Here is a 20,763-nt window from a genome sequence, read left to right as displayed (position 1 = left end):
GGTTAGACTACGCTCAGGTTCCCTCCAACTCTGTGACCATATGGTTCCATGATAAACGCTCCTATGGCCTTAAATGGATTAATCCGTTCCAGACTTTTAAAAACAACTCCTAAAACAGCAATTTAACATGATTTTTACTATCTAACAAGACCATTTCTGAGTTAGGGTTAATTTTAGAACTGGGTTAGTGTTAGGGTAAGGATTAGAATGAGGGTTAGGGTTGGTGTTGTTTTATGTTTTCTTGTGGTTTTAATTCATTTGCGGTTGGTTTGCTTTTTTCAATTTGTTGTGTTGCTGCTTTTTTCATGAGTTTGTTGGCTTTGTGGTTTTCTGGATAGTTTCAGACTATATGTTTCCAGGTTTGTGGCATTCGAATTCCAAGTTGTTCGTGAACTAAGCTGTTTGAAAACTGAGGTACCACTGTACTGTTTTGGGGGGACAGGGGGCAGGCAGGTGTGGGGGACTCCCTGGTCCTGAATGGGGTAACTGTACCCCTGAAGGACCAGGTGCGCAGCCTGGGAGTCATTTTGGACTCACAGCTGTCCATGGAGGCGCAGGTCAATTCTGTGTCCAGGGCAGCTGTTTACCAGCTTCATCTGGTACGCAGGCTGAGACCCTACCTGCCCGCGGACTGTCTCGCCAGAGTGGTGCATGCTCTAGTTTTCTCCGGCTTGGAATGCTGCAATGTGCTCTACGTGGGGCTACCTTTGAAGGTGACCCGGAAACTACAACTAATCCAGAATGCAGCAGCTAGACTGGTGACTGGGAGTGGCCGCCGAGACCACATAACACCAGTCCTGAAAGACCTACATTGGCTCCCAGTACGTTTCTGAGCACACTTCAAAGTGTTGGTGCTGACCTTTAAAGCCTAAATGGCCTTGGCCCAGTATACCTGAAGGAGCATCTTCACCTCCATCATCCAGCCCGGACACCAAGGTTCAGCTCCGAGGGCTTTCTGGCGGTACCCTCACTGCAAGGTTACAGGGAACCAAGCAGAAGGCCTTCTTGGTTGTGGCACCTGCCCTGTGGAACACCCTCCCATCAAATGTCAAGGAAATAAACAACTATCTGACTTTTAGAAGACATCTGAAAGCAGTCCTGTTTAGGGAAGTTTTTAATGTTTGATGTTGTATCATGTTTTTAATATTCTGTTGGGAGCTGCCAAAAGTGGCTGGGGAAACCTAGCCAGATGGGAGGGGTATAAATAATAAATCATTATTATTATTATTATTATTATTATTATTATTATTATTATTATTAATGGTCAGGGATTTTGAGAGCTGCAGTCCAACATCACCTGGAGGACCACAGGTTTTCCACCACTGTTTTACGGTGCCAAGGGATTCTCACTGGTTTTGCCTCAAGAGATAAACTGGGTCAACATGCCACGAGGAGAGGAAAGCATCCCTGAAGCCACGGGGACAAGGGGGAGGAACCAGTACCTGAGTCGGGCCTTGCTCTTGGCCACAGCAGTAATACAGTATCGATGCGCTGTGTAGAAGTAGTCCTGGTATGGGATCCCCTGTGTGATCACTTCCGAGTCGACCACGCAGCCCCCGCTCTTAGAGCTGGTACGGAACAGAGTCTGGCCGTTGAGCGAGAAAGGGGAGAAGAGAGACCTGTGAGTTCTGCAGTCATGCACACATTTTACAGAAGGGCAGCTGCCTTAACTTGCTTGCAGCAAACTTAGCAAAGACTTGTGGCACTTTCAAAGCTTAAAAAAATTATTACAGCATAAGATTCCATGGACTAATGCGTATCTATCTATCTATCTATCTATCTATCTATCTATCTATCTCAACACCCACAGCATACATTTAAAACACATTTAACATGCCTAAAGCACATGGTTTCCCCCAAATAATCCTGGGTATTGTAGTTTGTTAAGGATGCTGGGATTTGTAGCTATGCGAGGGGTAAACTACAGTTTCTAGGATTCTTTGGGAGAAGCAATGTGCTTTAAATGTATGCTGTTGATGTGACGTTACGTTGGTTTAGATGCATACATATTGTGGTATGAGGGGGGTAGTAAGCAGTGACAGGACAGGGAAATTAAACAGAGAGTGATGATTCAGAACCATGCAAGGTAAGCCTGGTGACCCTTTATGACAGCAGCAATAGGTGCTAAAACAATGAACTCGGGAAAGAGAGTTAACCGAAATCTGTATAGTGGTACCTCGGGTTACAGACACTTCGGGTTACAGACTCTGTTAACCTGAAAGTAGTACCTCGGGTTAAGAACTTTACCTCAGGATGAGAACAGAAATAGTGCGGTGGCAACAGGAGGCTCCATTAGCTAAAGTGGTACCTCAGGTTAAGAACAGTTTCAGGTTAAGTACGGACCTCCGGAACGAATTAAGTTCTTAACCACAGGTACCACTGTAGTGAGAAGGAAGGCTGTTCTCTCTATTCAGAACCAAATGCACCAAGGAGAACTGATCAATGAACTGTGGGCAGGGCCGGCCAACCCATGAGGCAAGGTGAGGCAACCGCCTCAGGCGGTAGGATCCTCAGAGGCAGCAGATCTAAGGAGTGCATCACCTGCTGCTGCTGCTGCTGCTCCTGTGGCAACAACAGTTGTTGCCTCTACAGCAGCCTTTTGATGAAGAGGAGGCATTGGTGGTGCCCTCCCATCCTTGTTCCAGACGTGGATCTTTATTCTTCCCTTATTCCTGATGTACATTTTCACTCGCCCCTTCTTTCCTGGCCAGGAGGTGGGGACACCATTTTGTGGTTTGCCTCAGGTGCCAAAATGCCTTGGGCCGGCCCTGACTGTGGAGACAAACACAGGGTGCAAACCACCCTGTGCGAAAATCACCTCAGAAATGACAGTATTTATACAACCAGCAGGGGAACATTTCAGTTTATCTGGATGGTGTGCCGCTGATCTTGACTTAGCCACACTCAAGTCAAATAATTTGAAAGGGAAGCTCTGGTGCAAAACTGCTGAGCTACAATTCATCAAGGAGTCCCACTCTTCATTTTGGTCTGAATACAGGCAATGGCTTTCTTTCAGATTGCCAAATGGGATTGTTTTATCACCCATCATCTCTGGTGCAAAGGGTAACCTTGTTTATCTTGAATTTCACTATCTGTACTTTTTGCATTTTACGTCCCTCAGTACAGAAGAATCGCATCTTATGCCTGGGATCAGTTCCAGGGGTTATGTTTACGGTCATCCCCTCCCTTACGTGTGACTGGACTGTGCGCACATGCAGTGTCGGGAAAGAATTAAATAATTCAATTTAAATCCGGAAATGGTGGGAGAGAGTTGGAGCCTGAAGAGGACGGCAGTGAAGGCGGAGGAAGCCTTGAAGAGACCAGAGGCACAGCGGGGCTTTGTTTACGCTGCTCATCCTAACCGCCTAGCAGCTGGGGTGTGAGGTAGCGCAACAGCCGCAGCCACTTTTCTGTGCATCCTCCGGCCTCCTGCCCACCCCCAAAGCTTCAATTCTGGTTGTGGTTATTTTTGGATACAATATTTTTAGTACGAAGAGAGCAGCAGGGAGGGCGTTTAAAGGGTGCTTAGAGGGTGCTCTCAATTTTACGTGATTTCACTTATGCGCACGGGGCCCTGGAACGTAACCCCCGCGTTAAGTGGAGGGACACCTGTGTATGTGAAAATCGCTCACAGACAAAGAAAACCTGTGGAGTTGACGTGTGGATAGCCAGTCAGCCTTCTGTAAGGTGGCTGGTGAGGAAGTAATTCGTGCTTGGCACATCCTTTGGCTCTCGGAAATGGTGAGGATCCTCTTGTGAGATCTCATAGGAAGTCAGAGCAGCCCCACCATGTCCAAGAGCCACTGCGCTGCTTGCATGGCACACTGGGGGGGGGGGGGAAACCTTCCTAGAGAGGAAAGGCAAGGATCTTAAAAGCTCCTTTTGCATGTCCCTACCGGAGAAGAGGGACGCGGGTGGCGCTGTGGGTTAAACCACAGAGCCTAGGACTTGCCGATCAGAAGGTCTGCGGTTCGAATCCCTGTGACGGGGTGAGCTCCTGTTGCTCGGTCCCTGCTCCTGCACACCTAGCAGTTTGAAAGCACGTCAAAGTGCAAATAGATAAATAGGTACCGCTCCAGTGGGAAGGTAAACGGCGTTTCCGTGCGCTGCTCTAGTTCGCCAGAAGCGGCTTAGTCATGCTGGCCACATGACCCGGAAGCTGTACGCTGGCTCCCTCAGCCAATAAAGCGAGATGAGCACCGCAACTCCAGAGTCGGCCACGACTGGACCTAATGGTCAGGGGTCCCTTTACCTTTACCAGAGAAGAATGGCAGATCAAGTTGACGGATTATGCAGAAAATGGCTAAAATGACTGGAAGAATCAGAAATCAGGAACACCAAAATTTTAATAAGGAATGGGGAAAATTTATAACGTATCTTAAAGGCCATTGTAAACAGTTAAAATCGTTAGGAGGATTGGAATATCACTTGGAGTTTAATGGGGAATTTTGGATACAATGGAGAGGTAAAAGATTTGTATTATAAAAGATGCAGGAAGAAATGATTAACAATAAGACCCATAAAGGCGAGGAGGGAAGCCCAAGAGATTCCTCGGAATCTTGTTTTTATGTTGTATGTTGGATATGTGACTGTAAAATTTTAATCTGAAAAACCAAATAAATAAATAAATAAATAAATAAAAATCTCTTTCTGCGCCAGGTAACTCCAAGTGGACCTGGCACGAAAAGAATTTTTGAGCTCTCGGCCTTCCTTCCTTTCCAAGGCAATGCCCACTTGGTGTGCTCTCTGGCTTTTACAAGATCTTGCAGGAAATTCCCAGAGCCAAGCAGACCTTGCCTGGGACTTCAGACATTTCCCCTCAACCAGACTGCCTTCAACCACGTATGGTTGAAATCACGCAAATCAAATGCACGTAATTTCACTGTACAGTGGTACCTCGGGTTAAGTACTTAATTTGTTCTGGAGGTCTGTTCTTAACCTGAAACTGTTCTTAACCTGAGACACCACTTTAGCTAGTAAGGCCTCCCACTGCGGCCATGCCACCGCTCGATTTCTGATCTCATCCTGAAGCAAAGTTCTTAACCCGAGGTACTATTTCTGGTTTAGTGGAATCTGTAACCTTAAAAAATGTAACCTGAAGCGTATATTACCCGAGGTACTTACTATTCCCCCCACCCCCGCTCTTTGTTTAGTCAACAGTTCTGAGGAAGTAACTGCTGAAAGGCTTTTTGAAATTCAGTCAGCTCGCTATTAAAAAGGCACGCTCCCCTCCCCTACCGTCTTTTTTAAAATGAATAAGAAGAAGATGCTTTTGCACATCCACACCTGAGTCTCCACTACAGCTGCAGCCTTGGGGCCCAACGGGTTGGTGATGGGGATTGTGTAGGAGATGACGCGGCTTTGGTGGCACTTGTTGTCGCCAGTCCATGAAGTCAGCGCCACGTCTGCGGGAGAAAAGGGGACATATCAGGAGGAGAAATTCCTTGGTTATTGTGCTTTTGAAAAAAAACAGAGTGGGAGAAACAGTATGTGAAAGTTTTAAGATCAATACACAAATCATGCAGTTTTTTAAGAATCACTTGCTGCCTGCCCTGTAGGTCCTGAAAGACCTACATTGGCTCCCAGAACGTTTCCGAGCACAATTCAAAATGTTGGTGCTGATATTTAAAGCCCTAAGCAGCCTCGAGTATACCTGAAGGAGTGTCTCCACCCATATTGTTCTGCCCGGACACTGAGATCCAGCTCCGAGGGCCTTCTGGCGGTTCCCTCACTGCGAGAAGCAAAATTACAGGGAACCAGGCAGAGGGCCTTCTCGGCAGTAGCACCTGCCCTGTGGAACGCCCTCCATCAGATGTCAAGGAAGACATCTGAAGGCAGCCATATTTAGGGAAGTTTTTAATGTCTGGTGTTTTATTGTGCTTTTAATTCTGCTGGAAGCCGCCCAGAGCGGCTGGGGAAGCTATTATTATATTATTATTATTCACAGGACATGGAAGTGGCTCCCAAGGATTCCATTTGGGAACTTTTCCCAGCACTATCTAAGGATGCTGAGGATTGATCCAGAGACCTTCTGTGTGCAAAACAGAGGCTCTTTGTTACTGAGCTGCGGGCCCTCACTCCTGTAAATTGGGATCGGGGCGAAAAGACAGTGTTGCAAAATGGATTTGGGTTTAAGCAATGCAGAATGACAGAAATTGGCAGCATCCTTTGTTTTACAGCTTAAAACATCCTCCCAAACCCTGCTCCTGAACAACAAGGGAGGATGTAGCTTTGGAGGTGTCCCCGTGTCCTCCTTACCTGTGAACTTGCGCTGGTCCAAGAAGCCGTGTATGAACTGGGAGTCGCTGAAGAGCATCTGCTGCAGCCTTTCGGCTCCAACATGATAAACGGTGTTGATGAGCAACCGCCCCGGCAGGTCCGAAAAGAAAGCGTCCACCTCAGCTTGAGGAGAAGGAGAAAAGAGTTTAATAATAATAATAATAATAATAATAATAATAATAATAACTTATTATTTATTATTTATACCCCACCCATCTGGCTGGGTTTCCCCAGCCACTCTAGGCAGCTCCCAACAGAATACATTCATACCTCGGGTTGCGATCGCTGCGGGTTGCGCCTTTTCGGGTTACAGACGTGCCAAACCCGGAAGTACCGGAATGGGTTACTTCTGGGTTTTGGTGCTTGTGCATGCGCAGAAGTGCTAAATCGCGCTTTGCGCATGCGCAGAAGTGCAGAATCACGTCACATGCATGCACAGACGCAGCGCTGCAGGTTGCGAACGCTGCAGGTTGCAAACATGCCTCCCGCACAGATCATGTTTGAAACCCGAGGTTCCATTGTATTATTAATAATAATAATAATAATAATAATAATAATGTGATTAAAAAATCAAACATTAAAAACTTCCTAAAACAGGGCTGCCTTCAGATGTCTTCTGAAACTCAAGATAGTTGTTTATTTCCTTGACATCTGAAGGAAGGGCATTCCACCACTACTGAGAAGGCCCTCTGCCTGCTTCAAGTGCAGCAGGGGCACCGCTAGGTACTTAGAAGAGTCAGGGCACGGGGCCCCTAACACAAATTTGCATATTATCTGCATACAACAATTCACACACACACCCCATTTAACAGAGAGTGGGGGGGGGGAGGCTGCCCTCACCTTCATCTTGCGTTGAGGAGGAAGAATTGCTCATGTCCGTGGGGAGCTCCTCGCTGGGGAGTGGGTCCCCCTCCAGGGGGGACATTGGCGGCCCTTGTGGCAAATCGTCCCTGGGAGGTTCTGTTGCTGAGGTCACTGTGTGGCTGGAAGAGGCATCCACTTGGCTGTCAGTGTTCTCATCTGGGTCCTCTGCCAGCTGGAAGGAAGTGGATGGGCAGTTAGTGACACACTTGAGGAGTTTGCTCTTTTTCGAGTGGGCAAAAAATTTTCCAAATGTTTTCCAGACATGGGAATACTGGCTGTGTATTTGGCATTGAGCAGCAGCACCTGACATCTGGCGGGGGGGGGGTGTGGGGACAGCAGCTGATGCCTGATGGTATTTTGACAGCTTGCATGCAATAGAAGTCTGGATGGCATGAATTGGAATGTAGTACAGCTAAATTTTTGTACAGCTGCAAATTAAACGCAGATCATGGAATCCTACATACTAACAGCAAGCATGCTCTTTGGGAACCTATCCATTCTTATGTACCCAAAATTCAAAATCCATGCAGAGATATCAGGGGTTGGGGGACACAGCTAAAAGAGGAATGAGCTTGCTCAGTGCTGCAGAACAGCGACTGGTGCTGGAGAGTGTGAAAACGGAAAACCAAGGAGTGGAAATGGAATGGAGTACCTTGGAAAAGGGCATGGCTGGGTAGCTTAAATCTTGAGCAGCTGCATTGAGCAGTAACAATTTCTTAACCGTTCTGCTTCCCTACCTCTAATAAAACTCATGCATCTCCTGTGGAATCCTGACAATCATTTTTCTCTTTCTGTTGTTTTTTTTAATATTTATCGTGACTGCTAACAAGTTTTATTGTGGCACCTGATAAAATGGACTCTAGCCCATGACACAATAAATCTGTTGTCTTTAAGGTGCCACAAAGTTCCTTATGGCGTTTGTTATTAACAAAGCTACCTCCTTTGGAAACTTTAGGTAGCATATTTTCTTACAGGCTCAGAGCATATCTAAACTACTAGCACATCAGTCGTAAACCAATCTTAGCCTCACGGCTTCATGCTAAAGAATCCCAGGAACTGTAGTTAGCCAGAGTGCTGGCCATTCTCAAGACAAGATCTCTAGCTCAGTTTCCTTTTAAGGGGAGGGAATGTGTTCTGAAGTAGTTCAAAAGCCTGTCATTTTCCTGAAACGTCTTACATTATCGGGAAGTAAAATCATAAAACTATTTTAGCAGGAAGTGTTTAGGTATGTCAACTTCGTTTTGAGGGCTCCCTCTGGATGCTATTCTTGGACATTTCCCAGCTCTGTAGGGTTTGACTAAACAACAATTACAGATACAGAGAGTCTTTTTGGCCGTGAAAAAAGCAATCTCACAGAACTGGACTTCTAAAAATACTCCAGATCTTGAAACGTTTATCTGTTTTGGCAGCAAGCAGGGAAGGAACGGTTTTATTACGTGAGATAAAATCCCTTGATCTGATTTAATTTGCACTCATTTCCTGGACATGTTTTATTTTAATTAGTGAGGAAACTTTCCACGGTCCTCCACTTGCCTCTTCCTACACCTTTACGTGTATTTCAAGCTTCTTCAAGGAACCATTCCTTTGTTGCTTGGGCTACAGCAGAACCCTTGCATGTTGCAGAGCATTCTGGGGGAAGATTCCAGAATGTTCTCTGCTGCTCCAGAGACCAATGGGTGGGAAACACAGAGAGGCAGATTTTGGCAAAAAGGTACAAGAAAAGACGTTCAAATGGCCCCCATATCCGAACCCCGCCATACTCACCGAGGTGGTCCCGTCACTACTGCTGGCCAGCGAGTTGATGCTCTGACTGGCGTCCCTTTTGTCAAGGAGGGGGCTGGTGTCCAGCTTGAGGTCCGTGCTGCAGCGGGAAGTCAAGTCGCTCAGGTCAATGACATCCCCAGTCTCTTTCGGGCTTCTGTTGGAAAGAAGAGCCAGGGAAATGTAGAGACAAGGAGGAGGGAGGGTTCAAAAAGAAGCCCTGGGCAAAAAAGGCTGGCCTAAAAAAAGGAGTCAGAATGCACAAGGGCCCCCACCCATATCCACAATCAACTTAGTGGCAACTTCAGCCACTGGGTGGGGCTGACTCAGCATTCCTGAGCCTGGGTTTGCCAACTTTTTGGGGGCCTGTGGGCACATTTGCAAACTGGAGGAACTGTTGGGAACACCACACACAAACACAGACTGCAGTGTATTCTACTGAAGGGAGTTGCAGTCCAGCAAACTTGGAGGGCCACATTAATGGCCTCTACATTAATGGTGTGTGAATGCTCTCTTTCTCTTGCGCACACATTATCTTGGGAGAGAGGGAAGAGAATTTCTCTTACAAGTGAGAATGTGGGCAACGCTCGGACCACACCTTGATTCAAATTTGGTAGGGCCTCTTGGAAGGGGGATGAGACAACACTGCTGCACAAGCACGCCCAGGTAAGAGGCTTGGAGCAAGCAGAACTAGGAGAAGGATCCTCGCCTGAGACTCTGAAGAGGTGCTGCCAATCTGTGCAGCCAGCACTGGGCTAGGTGCACCCATTAGCCTGACTCAGTAGAATGTAACTTTGTATTTTATCCTATCTCCCCTGGCATCCTTGTAGTTACACTGCAGTCAGGGTGGGGACACATTATGGTGTCTGCAGGGCAGTGTACACTCACCCCAAACCATTGATCTCATCAATGGGAGAGACGTAATCATCATCCTCACTGGTGAGGCCGAGTTCAGAGCCATAGCATTGGTGGACAATGTGCCAGAGCTCTTGAGGGGACAACGTCTGGGAGGAGAGCACAGCATTAGAAAAGAGAAAAAGCACTGCAGTTGAAGAGCTTGGATGAACAGGGCAAAATCAGTCCAGGCGTATCTGTTTAGTCCTGACACAGATACATGCAGCACGTACCCCCCCCCCCCAATACAGTCTAGAACCCAACATTAAACATCTGATTCCTATTTTCAGAAACTGGGCAGAGGCTTCACTCACACAGAGACAGGGACATACAAGAAAAAATGACAAGATCTGAAGGTTGTTTCTGCAGGAGCAATGGGTCTGTTCTTACCTTATCCAGGAGCGTATTCTGCCAGAGGCGGAAGATCAGCATGAAGCAGCGGTCACGGGCCCCGAATGAGGTGAAGAAATGCTGGGAACGGCAAGTGAAGAGAGAGCCTGAGATCAGTGCCCCAAGATCAGTGGGATCAAGGTGAATATTCATAGCTTCTACCTACAAGTTGTGCGCATGCTGTCGTTGCACAGCAGGGCTGAGGAACCTGCAGTCGTTCAGATGTTGTTGGGCACCAACTCTCATCATCTGTGGCCACTGACCATGCTGGCTGGCACTGCTGGGAGCCCAACTACATGGGGAACCCAGTATGGGGGGTGCTGATAAAAGTGCAGAAAGCAAGTGTTGGTATCATCACCTATCAACCTCAAAGTTTTGCTTTGCTTGGATTATCCTTTGCAATACTGCTTGCCATGAGACATAGGGGTGGGTGGGAAATGAGTCGACGTGATACCATTTGATCAGACAGGTTATGGTGGTCCATTCACCTGCCAAAACGGCCCACCAGGGATCGGGGATCCCAGGATCTGGCCAGCCAGCTCATGTCTTTGTCTCATCTCAATGTCATTATCAAAGTTCACCCTTTTACTAGCCACACTTGTGCTCTGGACTAATTGCCTGCAATGACTACATCCTGATAGCTATCTATCAACAGTTGATAAGGTCAGTTAGAATCCTGAGATCCACAGAGCACATGAAATGAACGAGACTTCCTGCAGAAGGTGGAGGACTCTCCTGCCTTGGAGGTTTTTAAGCAGAGGTTGAATGACTATCTGTCAGTAATGCTTTAGTAGAGATTCCTGCATTGCAGGGGGTTGAACCGGATGATCTTGGGGGTCCCTTCCAGCTCTACGATTCTATGATTCTACTGTTAAGTACAGCAAAAGCAATTACCGTATTTTTTGCACCATAACACTCACTTTTTTCCTCCTAGAAAGTAAGGGGAAATGTCTGTGCGTGTTATGGAGGAAATGCCTACGGGTGGCATGCCTGCGGATTTTCCTCTCTAAAAACTACGTGCGTGTTATGGTCGGGTGCGTGTTATAGAGCGAAAAATACGGCAAATGCTATTAAGAGGCAACTAGCTCACATGAACTGTTCCAGAGGCACACCCGAGAGTCACCCAATGTTCTTTTCCCTTTTGCTTTTGCGGGGCATTGCCCCTCTAGCTGAGATAACGTATCAGAAACAGGGACACAGGAGATGTCTAGGAAAATAAAAGGCTGCACACTCTGCAGACATTAATCTCTGCGGAGCACAGCCTGTCCAGACACTGATAAAACTTTAGCTGAAGGGTGGGGTGAGGAGGATGGGAACTGTTGGGTCAGGGTGCAAACCAGCAACTGTGGGCTGGAGGTGAGGCCTAGGGCTGTGAGCTTGTTTTGAACAGGAGGAGGCAACAAGGCTCATCTCTCACGTCCTGTGCCCTTGCGCTTCTATGTTTGCTGGGGCACAAAGGTTAGCAGGAAGCGGAGCACACAGATATGATTAGGATCATATCCACTGGCATGAGATTCACACTGAGAACAAAAGTCCAAGACCTTAGGGAGGCAGGTCAGAGGAGGAGGAGGAGGAAGAGGAAGCTGAGGGCAGGGCACTTCCTAACAGCTCCCCTTCACGGCTCCAGAAACCAGGTTTTCCTCATGCACATGTGCACTCATGCACAGCTTCAAAATGGCCACTGGAAACTCAGTAATGTTGGGAAGGGCACCATGACCGGAACTGTGCAAAGCAAGCTGCAACTATCACACATGGAGCAGAATATCAGCTGGCAAAGGGGTGAGCTGCCTTCCACCTTACCAGGTGGGAACACAGCTCAGTGGGAAAGTGCAAGCTTTGGATACAGAAGGTCCCTGGCATCTTCAGAAATAGCAGGTGGGAAATATTATTGGATTGGCTGGCCAGCAAACACCCCCATGGGCAAACACTGACAGGTAGATGGTGCTACCACAATGTTTACCATCTGATGTCATGGTGATGCCGAGCAACTGACAGGTAGGTGGCTCCGCCCACCGGTCAAAGTTGACCTGCAGGGTGCGCGTGTGGAGATGGAGGTCTTATTTCAGTTTTGCATGCCGTATACCGTCTTACTGTATTTTGGTGGAAGTGTGGCTTGTGACTATCTAAATAAATAATATAACAGCGTGTCATAACGTTTACAAAGCAAGAACGTACGCTGAAGATCTACAAACAGCTGCAACCCAAGAAATCTGTATTCAGTGATCTTAGAGAACTGCATTCTTGGCTTAAGAATTTTAGAAATTATTATTGTCTGCTAAATGTCTACACCGCCCTTTGTCTAAAGATCACTAGAAATGCCCAGCTCGATCACACCAAGGCCTACCTAGCCTAGAATTATTTGCAAGAATCCCAGCTGCTTCACCAGAATTGGCCACTGGTCCTTTCCCATTGGCCACTGTTGGAGACTTGAAAGATCTTTGGCCTGTTCCAGCAGGTGCCTCCTTTTATGTTCTAGGCACCTGGAGAGCCACAGGTTCCCCAGTCCAGATCTGGAATGTGCATAACACGGGAGTCAGCCCAAAGCACACACACACACACCCGGCTCACCTTCTCGGTCTCTGTGCAGATCTGAATCGCGTTGGGGATCAGCTTGGCCGTCTTCTCCTTCCTGATACATTTCACCTCCTTCAGCTGGATGGAGATCTGTTGCGGACAAGCGACACAACAGGGATCAGCGGCAGCAGGGGGGAAGGCAAAGGGGCTCACCTGCGTACCCGACCCATCTCTCCCTAGGCTACCTCGCCAAGGCACTCACCGTGGTCTCCCATCGGAAGATGTTGCTGTAGAAGCAGATCCAGTTCTCCGATAGGTAAAGGCGCCCTTGAAGCAAGATGTCACGCTGCAGTGCACAGGAGTAATCTGAGGAGAGGGGAGACGTCAGCTGCTGAGAGCAAGTGTTTGGGTTCAAGGCAGAGTCGGAGGGGGGGATTGGGGGAGCAGCAGCAGGCTTGTGGGGAGACCAATCCTGTTGATAAGGGGGATGAAGGCCACAGCTGCTGGGCACTGACCCAAGGCTGCTCTGTTTTTAATTTTTTATTTGCTTTTCTGTTACAATTCAGCATTAATACATAAACTGTTACATTCAAAAAGAAATAATAATAAAAGTACATCTTTTCATACACTTCCCTCACCCTCTTTCCATGGTTTCCTATCTATTCCCCACCTATCCACGTCTTCTTGTTCTTCTCAGTTTTCTCTCTCTCTCTCTCCTTATCTCATGATGTAACTGAGTTATTCTCACCCTGATAGGTTAATTATCTTGCTATAATGGTTTTTCATATAGTCTAATGGCCAATCCTCCTTGAACCTTTTATCATCTCAGTTTCTTATTATGTCAGTCATACCAGCTGATTCCACGTATCCCGGCAGTTTACGCTGCCACTCATCTTTTGCTGCTCTGTTTTCATTTCATTTTCCAAAATATATTGCTCAGCCTTACTGTTTTCTTTTGGGGTAGGTTGCAATCACATAAAAACACAGCGACACAGCGACTAAATCTGCAGTAACAAAGCAGATGCAAAGCTTGGTTAAAAACAGCCCACGTATCTAAAAAGTCTAGGTGAAGGAAAAAAAACTGGTGCCTAAACAATAACAAAGAAGGCATCGCCTCATTTCAAAGGGAGCTCCCCATGTGAGGCTCAGCAGCCAGAAACGCCCTCTCTGTGGTCACTCCCCTGCCTCACATCTGACGTTGGCGCACCCAGAGGAGCGCGTGGGCAGGTGACCTCCATTTACTGGCAGGTTGATACGGGAGCAGTCAATCTTTTAGAGCACTTATTCTAGAGACAGGACATCAGAATGGTTGCAGGTGACTAAACAGGACACTTCAAAACCAGAGGCTTTAACTGATTTAATAGTTGTTCCATTGTTCTGTAGATAAAGGACAACAGTTTTGTGAAGGACTCTCTAACCTAGGAGTGGGGAACTTTCTTTCTGCCAAGGGCCACATTTCCTCAGGGGTAATGTGCTGGGAGCCATGTGCTGGCAGCGGTTAGGACTAGAGCAAAAACTGGGTGGGACACCCCTTTTCTCCTTCTGCAACCCCTTTCTCATTCTCTCCATCACTCCCCTTTCCCTTTCCTTATGCCACCTCCCCGTGTGTGTGTGTGTGTGTGTGTGTGTGTGAGAGAGAGAGAGAGAGAGAGATATCCTGTTTTCCCTGCCTCTCTCCTTTTCCCCATTTCCCCCTTTCTTGATACCCACATGAAATTAGGCTAAGGGTTGCATTTAAACACACACACACAACTCCCAGCATCTTCATCAAACTACGGTTCTCCAGTGTCTTGGGGAGCAAGTCTACTCTAGACCATTAAACTGGCACTCAGCTCATTTGTAAGCTTTTTTGTGCTGATTGGCACAAAGAGGCAATTTATGAGGTGTCCAGAAATAGGAATCAGCAAGCCTGCTAGTGCAGAAAAAAGATATGTAGGAGAGATCAGGCTGTGAATAAAGCGGGGGTGTCACAATGAATTTCTCTTCCAACCTGTGAACGGGGCCAATTGGATCTATACTTACAGACGGGGAGGGTAGGGGCTAATCTAAATTCCAACTATATTTCCTTTTTACATTTTGACAGGAGTGGAATCCTCAGCCAGGAGAACTTAAAGGACGGACAGGAAAGACAAGAGAACCTAAAATGCAAGAAACTGCAAGGAAACCTCTCTCGCATCCTAATCATGCCAAATACGAAATTAGAAAAGAACACGTTCTACAAAATGATCTCTCTCACACAGCCAAAGGCTAGAGCCTACAGAGACTAACTGCCTTTGAATGTGCATTATGTCAGGCATGCTTAAGTTTGCACCCTGGTTCTGGGCCAAGAGAAGTGAAGCGCACAATCTTTGCACAATCTTTTAAAAATGCCAGTCAGGTAATAATATTGCAAGGGAGAAAGATATTTCAATTTGCACTTAAAAACAACAACAACAAAACCATTTATCTCCCCTCCCTTGCACACAATGGGACAAATGGATTTTGCCCTCCCTGTGCTTTCAAATTCTCCAGAAATCGTAACTCTGCACAGAGAAGCATCAAACCAGTTCTCAAATAAGTCTTTGGTCTCATCATGCATTTAAAGCATGCTGCTTCCCCCCAGAGAAGCCTGGGAACTGCTGTTTGTTAAGGGTACGGGGGACTGTCATGTGCTTTAAATGCATGCTGTGGCTGTCACCAACTCTGATCTCCTCTATCATCTACTGCAGCAAAGACAGAGTTTGTGGAAGCCCTCAAGAAGTTGCTGTCCTTCCATCTTCCTTGGCCCCATGGGGACTGATGGGAGTTGGAGTCCAACAACACCTGGAGGGCCACTACAGGCTCCCCACCCCAGCTCCACACTATCAACCATCACATGTAGGCCTGCTGATACACCTCATTCACCACCTACTTTGGATCCCACCGTTTGGCATAGCCTCCCTGCACCGCCCTTCTCCTCCTGTCTCTCACCTACAAGAAGACGCTCCGTTTCAGGCAGTCCCTTGAAGATCCTGCGAAAATCCTCGTTGCGCTGCTTGTACGTGGGGCTCAGCATCTGCCAAAGACAACCAGGCCCTTCAGGATGGAAGCGTTCCCTTCCTGTCCCTCCCATGGGACCCTCGGCGCAAGAGGCACCCAGCTCAGAAGAAAACTATCTATGCCCACTTCCAGCACCATGCAGGGAGCTTGAGGCAGGAGCTATTGGTTTAGCAGGGCCATCCTATGGCATGGGATAAGAGAGCAACTGGGATGACTTTTATTTTCCCATCAACAGCCTCGGCATCTCCACCCCCATCATTCACTGAGGTCCAGCTCCGAGGGCCTTCTGGGAGTTCCCTCCCTGCGAGAAGTGAGGTTACAGGGAACCAGGCACAGGGTCTTCTCGGTGGTGGCGCCCGCCCTGTGGAACGCCTTCCCATCAGATGTCAAGGAGATAAAGAACTACATAACTTTTAGAAGACATCTGGATGAAGCCCTGTATGAGGAAGTTTTTAATATTTGACATTTTATTGGTTTTAAATATGTGCTTTAAGCCGCCCAGAGTGGCTGGGGAAACCCAGCTAGATGGGCGGGGTATTGTAACCACCACCACTATCACCACCTTAAAAAAAGAATGCCACTCTTCCTACAAGGAGCTACAAACAGTATACACAGGCCTCCCCATTTTATTCTAACAACCCTGTGAGGTAGGTTACGTTGTGAGGTTAGATGGCTCACAGCTGAGTGAGGATTTCAACCTGGCTCTTTCCTCTATTTTAAGTCCAGCACTCTAACTACTAAACCACACTGGGGCTGTGTAATTAGCGGCTTAAAACACAGCGGAGGCCATTATTTTCCTCAGTTTGGATCAAAGCTGGTTTGGGGGAGGGGGTGAATGGATCAAAATGCAGTATTTCGTAAGAAACAAGGGGGGTGGATAGATAAGGCTTGTGGCTAACATCATGCACACACCACTTCCCAAACCTGGGGTGGGAGTACACTAGATGCAGAGTAAACAGGAGTGTGTACACAGCCTTGCTATCTGAGGCTGGAGACCTGCTGGCTGGAGTGGAGGGTCTGGGTGGGGGGTGGCAACTGATAACCTCAGGGGATGGACAAAGGGCCCCAGAGCTTACAGAAGAGCTTCAGAAAGGAAATGCAATGCACTGCAGCCAAGCCAAGCTGTTTAGGGGTTGATGTAGTAGAAGGAAGAGAGACCAGGCAGCGTTTTAAGCTGTGTACATAGACCCAGTGTGGTGTAGTAGTTCGACTACACGCACCCTGGAGGTAAAGAAGCAGAACCGAGGAAGGAGGGAGGTGGTGGGGTGCTAAGCAAAAGTCAAGAGAAGTAGGAAGAGCGAGGCATCTCACTTACTCTGTCCAGAGGGAGCGTCTTAACCCAGGGAGCAAGGGCAGCGGGCGAAGGAGGTTTTCAAGCAGCATCAGCGTGGGTTGCAGGGTGGGTGGGAGGGTGGGCGCACGCAAAGAAAGACAGCAGCAGAGCTAGATTCAGAAAATTCAGCAAACGCACTGGCACAAGAATGGACAGGTTGCAGCGCGGGGTGGAGAAAGGGCAGCGCGCCAGCACGAAGGCAAGGTGCAGGATTGGTGCGATATCATCAGCACAGAAAGCGGGGGTGGATGGGTCAAGAACCGGGCTGACAGTGGAATGGGGGGGGGGAGAGAGCCGGGAGCGCGGCTGGCAAAGTGTCAGCGGAAGGATGGGGTTAAAACAGCAGAAGCACAAAAGAGGAAGATCGGAGAGAGGGAGAGAGCAGGCTGGGGCAAGGGGGGTGGGGTTCTCACGGGCGCCCCGAGGGTCATGGAAAGTGCTCGGGAGGAGGTCGGGGCGTGCTTCCTTTTTCGCAGGGGTCGGATCCCGAAGGGGAGGATATGCAGAAGGGCCGGGGAGGAAGTCAAAGTGGGTGCGCAGAGGAGCTGGGGAGAGTGAAAGGAGGGCGGCGGAGGAAAGTTTCTGGAGCCCATCGAAGACGCGGAGAGGCCTCCCCCAGGGACAGCTCCGCAGCTCCTGTTACACCGCCCAGCCATTGGCTACGGGTGCCTGGGTGTCACTTACAGGAAACAAAAGGGGGCTGGGTGTCAGGCTGCAGTTAACCATCTCCTGCCCACGTGGGGGACTCTGCCCCCCCGGCGAAGGGGAGGCCACCTCCGCCGGCCCGCCTCAACCCCGGCGCACCGCTTCACTTCTGAAGAATTCCTCTTCCGGAAGCCATTGCAAAACACACGGAGAGATAAAACTCAGCGGCGAGGAATTCACGCTCTGCACGCGCGCAGAGACACCGTCTTGGTCTTTCCCTATGTATTACTAGATTCCCGTCGGTTTGGTACTGAAAACAAGATTCCGAGGCTGAGCCTGCCTGCCTTCGGTCAAAGGATTTTTTTTTTATCTCGCCCCCCTAGAAAGGTTCCCAGGGCAGCTTACCCAAAGAAGTAGGAAGAGTGATAAGAAAAAAATAAGACGTCTATTAAAAGATTAGGTACGAAACTCGGCAGCGGCAATGGCAAAACGGGTTCGATCCGCGTACAGTGGAATAAGAGCTAAGATTGCCCCATCTTGCAGTCTTGTCTAGCTAAACCTTGTTCCCCACCACCAGCCATGCCCCTCCCCAGTGCTTTTTTTCTTTAAAAAATTGTTTAGGGGTACTCTCATTTTCCTACTTATTGAAATACTGCCCCTCAATGAGGCCAAACTTAGATTCACAAAATGTTTAGGGGTACGCGTCCCCCGCCCCACAAAAAAGCACTGGCCCTCCCCTTTGCCACCACCCCTCAAATGCTTGTGCATTTCATTCAATGAGACTAGCCAGATCTGCTCATGGAGCAGAATGGGGAGTGGGCTGTACCACTGCAGGCAGGGGTACATTTGCACACCTCACATTTTAATGTCCCTACATTTGAGTGGGGGAGGAATATGCCACAGCTAGAAATCTACCATATCAATGAGACAGAAAGGTTCTAAGCCAGTCATCTTCCCTGCTGTGCTAGGTTTCCAACTGCAAGGAGCATTTGTTTGTTTACATACTCAGATTATTCCCGTGCCTGCGGTCTATAAAAAAGTGCTCATCGTGATTAAAACATGGCTTGGGAATATAAATAGACTCCCAGTTTAAAGCGCTGATTTATTTCCTACACTGCCTTTTAGGTTCCAGGCTATCTTCTCCCTCCCTCAGGTTCGAAACCCCACTCAGCCATGAAGGGCCACAGGGTGAATTTTGAGCCAGTCACAGCAACCTCTCTGCCTAACAACCTCACAGGGTTGTTGACAGGATACAAATGGAAGGGGGAGGAAAGACTGCAAGCACTGCCTTGAGCTCCAGGGGTGAAGGGATGCAAGATGGTGATTCAGATAGGAACTACAACAGGGCACAAAGGACAGGGCTTTAGGGCAGACATCCAACAGGGCTGGCTTATGATGTGGGGCAGCTAGGACCTAATTTAATAACCTCACTGCAACACTGCCCACTGGGGTCCCAAATCTAGATTCCTCTCCCCACCATCACCACCAATGCAATGCTTGTTATTTTAAAAATAATAATATTTCGATTGCTGTTTGTGTGAACGGTGTCACATTTAGAGTGGCCATAAAAGTTTCATAAGACAAGGAACTACAATAGTCGTTAAGTAAATATTACTTAACGGTAATATTTACTTAATATGACTTAGTATTCGTAGAGTTTCTTTGTGAACCAAGGCTTTTGGCGCAGTGACACCAAGGATCGAGAACATTGTTCCTATTGAAACCAAGCACTTGCCATCCGGATATTTCATCACCAGCTGGAAATGTATTTGTATCGCCAAGGACTTTTCATAGGATTAATGTAACTCAGTACTGATTTACACAGTACTCATGTGTACAGTGTTCTATGATTTTGTAATTGCAGTTTTACGACGTTTCAATTATCTTATTGTTCAATGCCTTGGTTTTTATTTTTTTTAATATACTTTAAAAATAGTAATGGGGTGTGTGTGGAGGAAGTAAAATCATGAAAGCAAACCCATGAAATGCTGGCCACACTACTCCAAAGGTTTTGGACTGAAATCCTAATCACACATATTAGGGAGTAAGTTCCATTGAACTTAATAGGGCAAACCTCTCAGTAAACAAGCACAAGGGAGAAAGTTCATTAAGGTTGCCATACGGATGGATTTCTCAATGACAGAATTAGCATCCGGGGGGGGGGGGTTTGGAAAATCAGCAAAAAAAAGTTCAACAACTTTTTGTGTTGATACTCACTTCTGGAAATATGGCTCCAACGTGCAATCCTGAGGCACACACACACACACACACTCAGAAGCTGACCCTGCTATTGGGCTTCTTAATAAACGCCGTGTTTAGGGTTGCAGTCTTATAAACGTATACACCAGGCATAGGTAACCTCGGCCCTCCAGATGTTTTGGGACTACTATTCCCATCATCCCTGACCACTGGTCCTGTTAGCTAGGGATCATGGGAGTTGTAGTCCCAAAACATCTGGAGGGCCGAGGTTGCCTATGCCTGGTATACACTATACATTTAAAAGCACACAATTTCCCTCAAAGGACCCTGGGAACTGTTGCTGGGTTAAGGGTGCTGGGAATTGCAGCTCTCTGAGGGGTAAACTCCCGTTCCCAGGATTCTTAGGAGGAAGTCATGTGTCTTAAAATTACAGTGTGTGCGCAGCTTTAGTCACAAATAACTTTAAGCGGCATGAAGGCCGTGAACTGAGATGCGTGCCCTTTCCAGCTCTCTCTTTTTGGATGGATACCAGAAGGGCCTGCCTTTTCATACGTTGGCAATATTGCTGTGCACTTTTAATAGCTTCTTAATGGCCCAAAGCTGGAGGCGTTCTATTGTGTACACCCCAATGGAAGAACAAAAATAACAACTTACACTGTACCAGCTCTGCATTTTCTGAAAGAAAAGAGAGAGAGAGAGAGAGAGAGAGTTAGTGTAAGCCACATGTTAACCTGGGGTGATGAACTTTTTTTCAGCCCAAGCATCACATTCCCTTCCATGCAACATTTCAAGGGCCACATGCCAGTGGCCGGCAGGGACACAGGCAAAAGTGGGCAGATTAACTAATGCAAAGTTTGCCTTTATGC

The 20,763-nt window shown here is 47.7% G+C and overlaps 2 protein-coding genes across 6 annotated transcripts in view; one reads left to right on the top strand and one right to left on the bottom strand.

Annotated features, from left to right (window-relative positions):
* ETV2 (ETS variant transcription factor 2) overlaps positions 1-20,763 on the top strand; it is a 226,159-nt gene that overhangs the window by 28,016 nt on the left and 177,380 nt on the right. The gene's annotated exons all lie outside the window — the stretch shown is intronic.
* GRAMD1A (GRAM domain containing 1A) overlaps positions 1-20,763 on the bottom strand; it is a 50,812-nt gene that overhangs the window by 9,327 nt on the left and 20,722 nt on the right. For 4 of the 5 annotated variants that reach the window (XM_079986011.1, XM_079986010.1, XM_079986008.1 and 1 more), the window contains exons 3-13: positions 20,552-20,572; positions 15,652-15,736; positions 12,965-13,068; positions 12,757-12,852; positions 10,189-10,269; positions 9,793-9,908; positions 8,908-9,061; positions 7,120-7,315; positions 6,259-6,402; positions 5,287-5,405; positions 1,443-1,585 (exon numbers count right to left, since the gene is read on the bottom strand). In XM_079986011.1, the coding sequence (XP_079842137.1) occupies positions 1,443-1,585; positions 5,287-5,405; positions 6,259-6,402; positions 7,120-7,315; positions 8,908-9,061; positions 9,793-9,908; positions 10,189-10,269; positions 12,757-12,852; positions 12,965-13,068; positions 15,652-15,736; positions 20,552-20,572 (1,259 nt within the window). Of the gene's footprint in view, positions 1-1,442; positions 1,586-5,286; positions 5,406-6,258; positions 6,403-7,119; positions 7,316-8,907; positions 9,062-9,792; positions 9,909-10,188; positions 10,270-12,756; positions 12,853-12,964; positions 13,069-15,651; positions 15,737-17,035; positions 17,781-20,551; positions 20,573-20,763 lie in introns of those variants that run through there. The other variant, XM_079986012.1, reaches the window with a different exon arrangement.

This window comes from Podarcis cretensis (assembly GCF_951804945.1).
Source record: "Podarcis cretensis genome assembly, chromosome: 8".
Lineage (NCBI taxonomy): Eukaryota > Metazoa > Chordata > Lepidosauria > Squamata > Lacertidae > Podarcis > Podarcis cretensis.
This window is presented reverse-complemented; position numbering and strand designations above follow the sequence as displayed.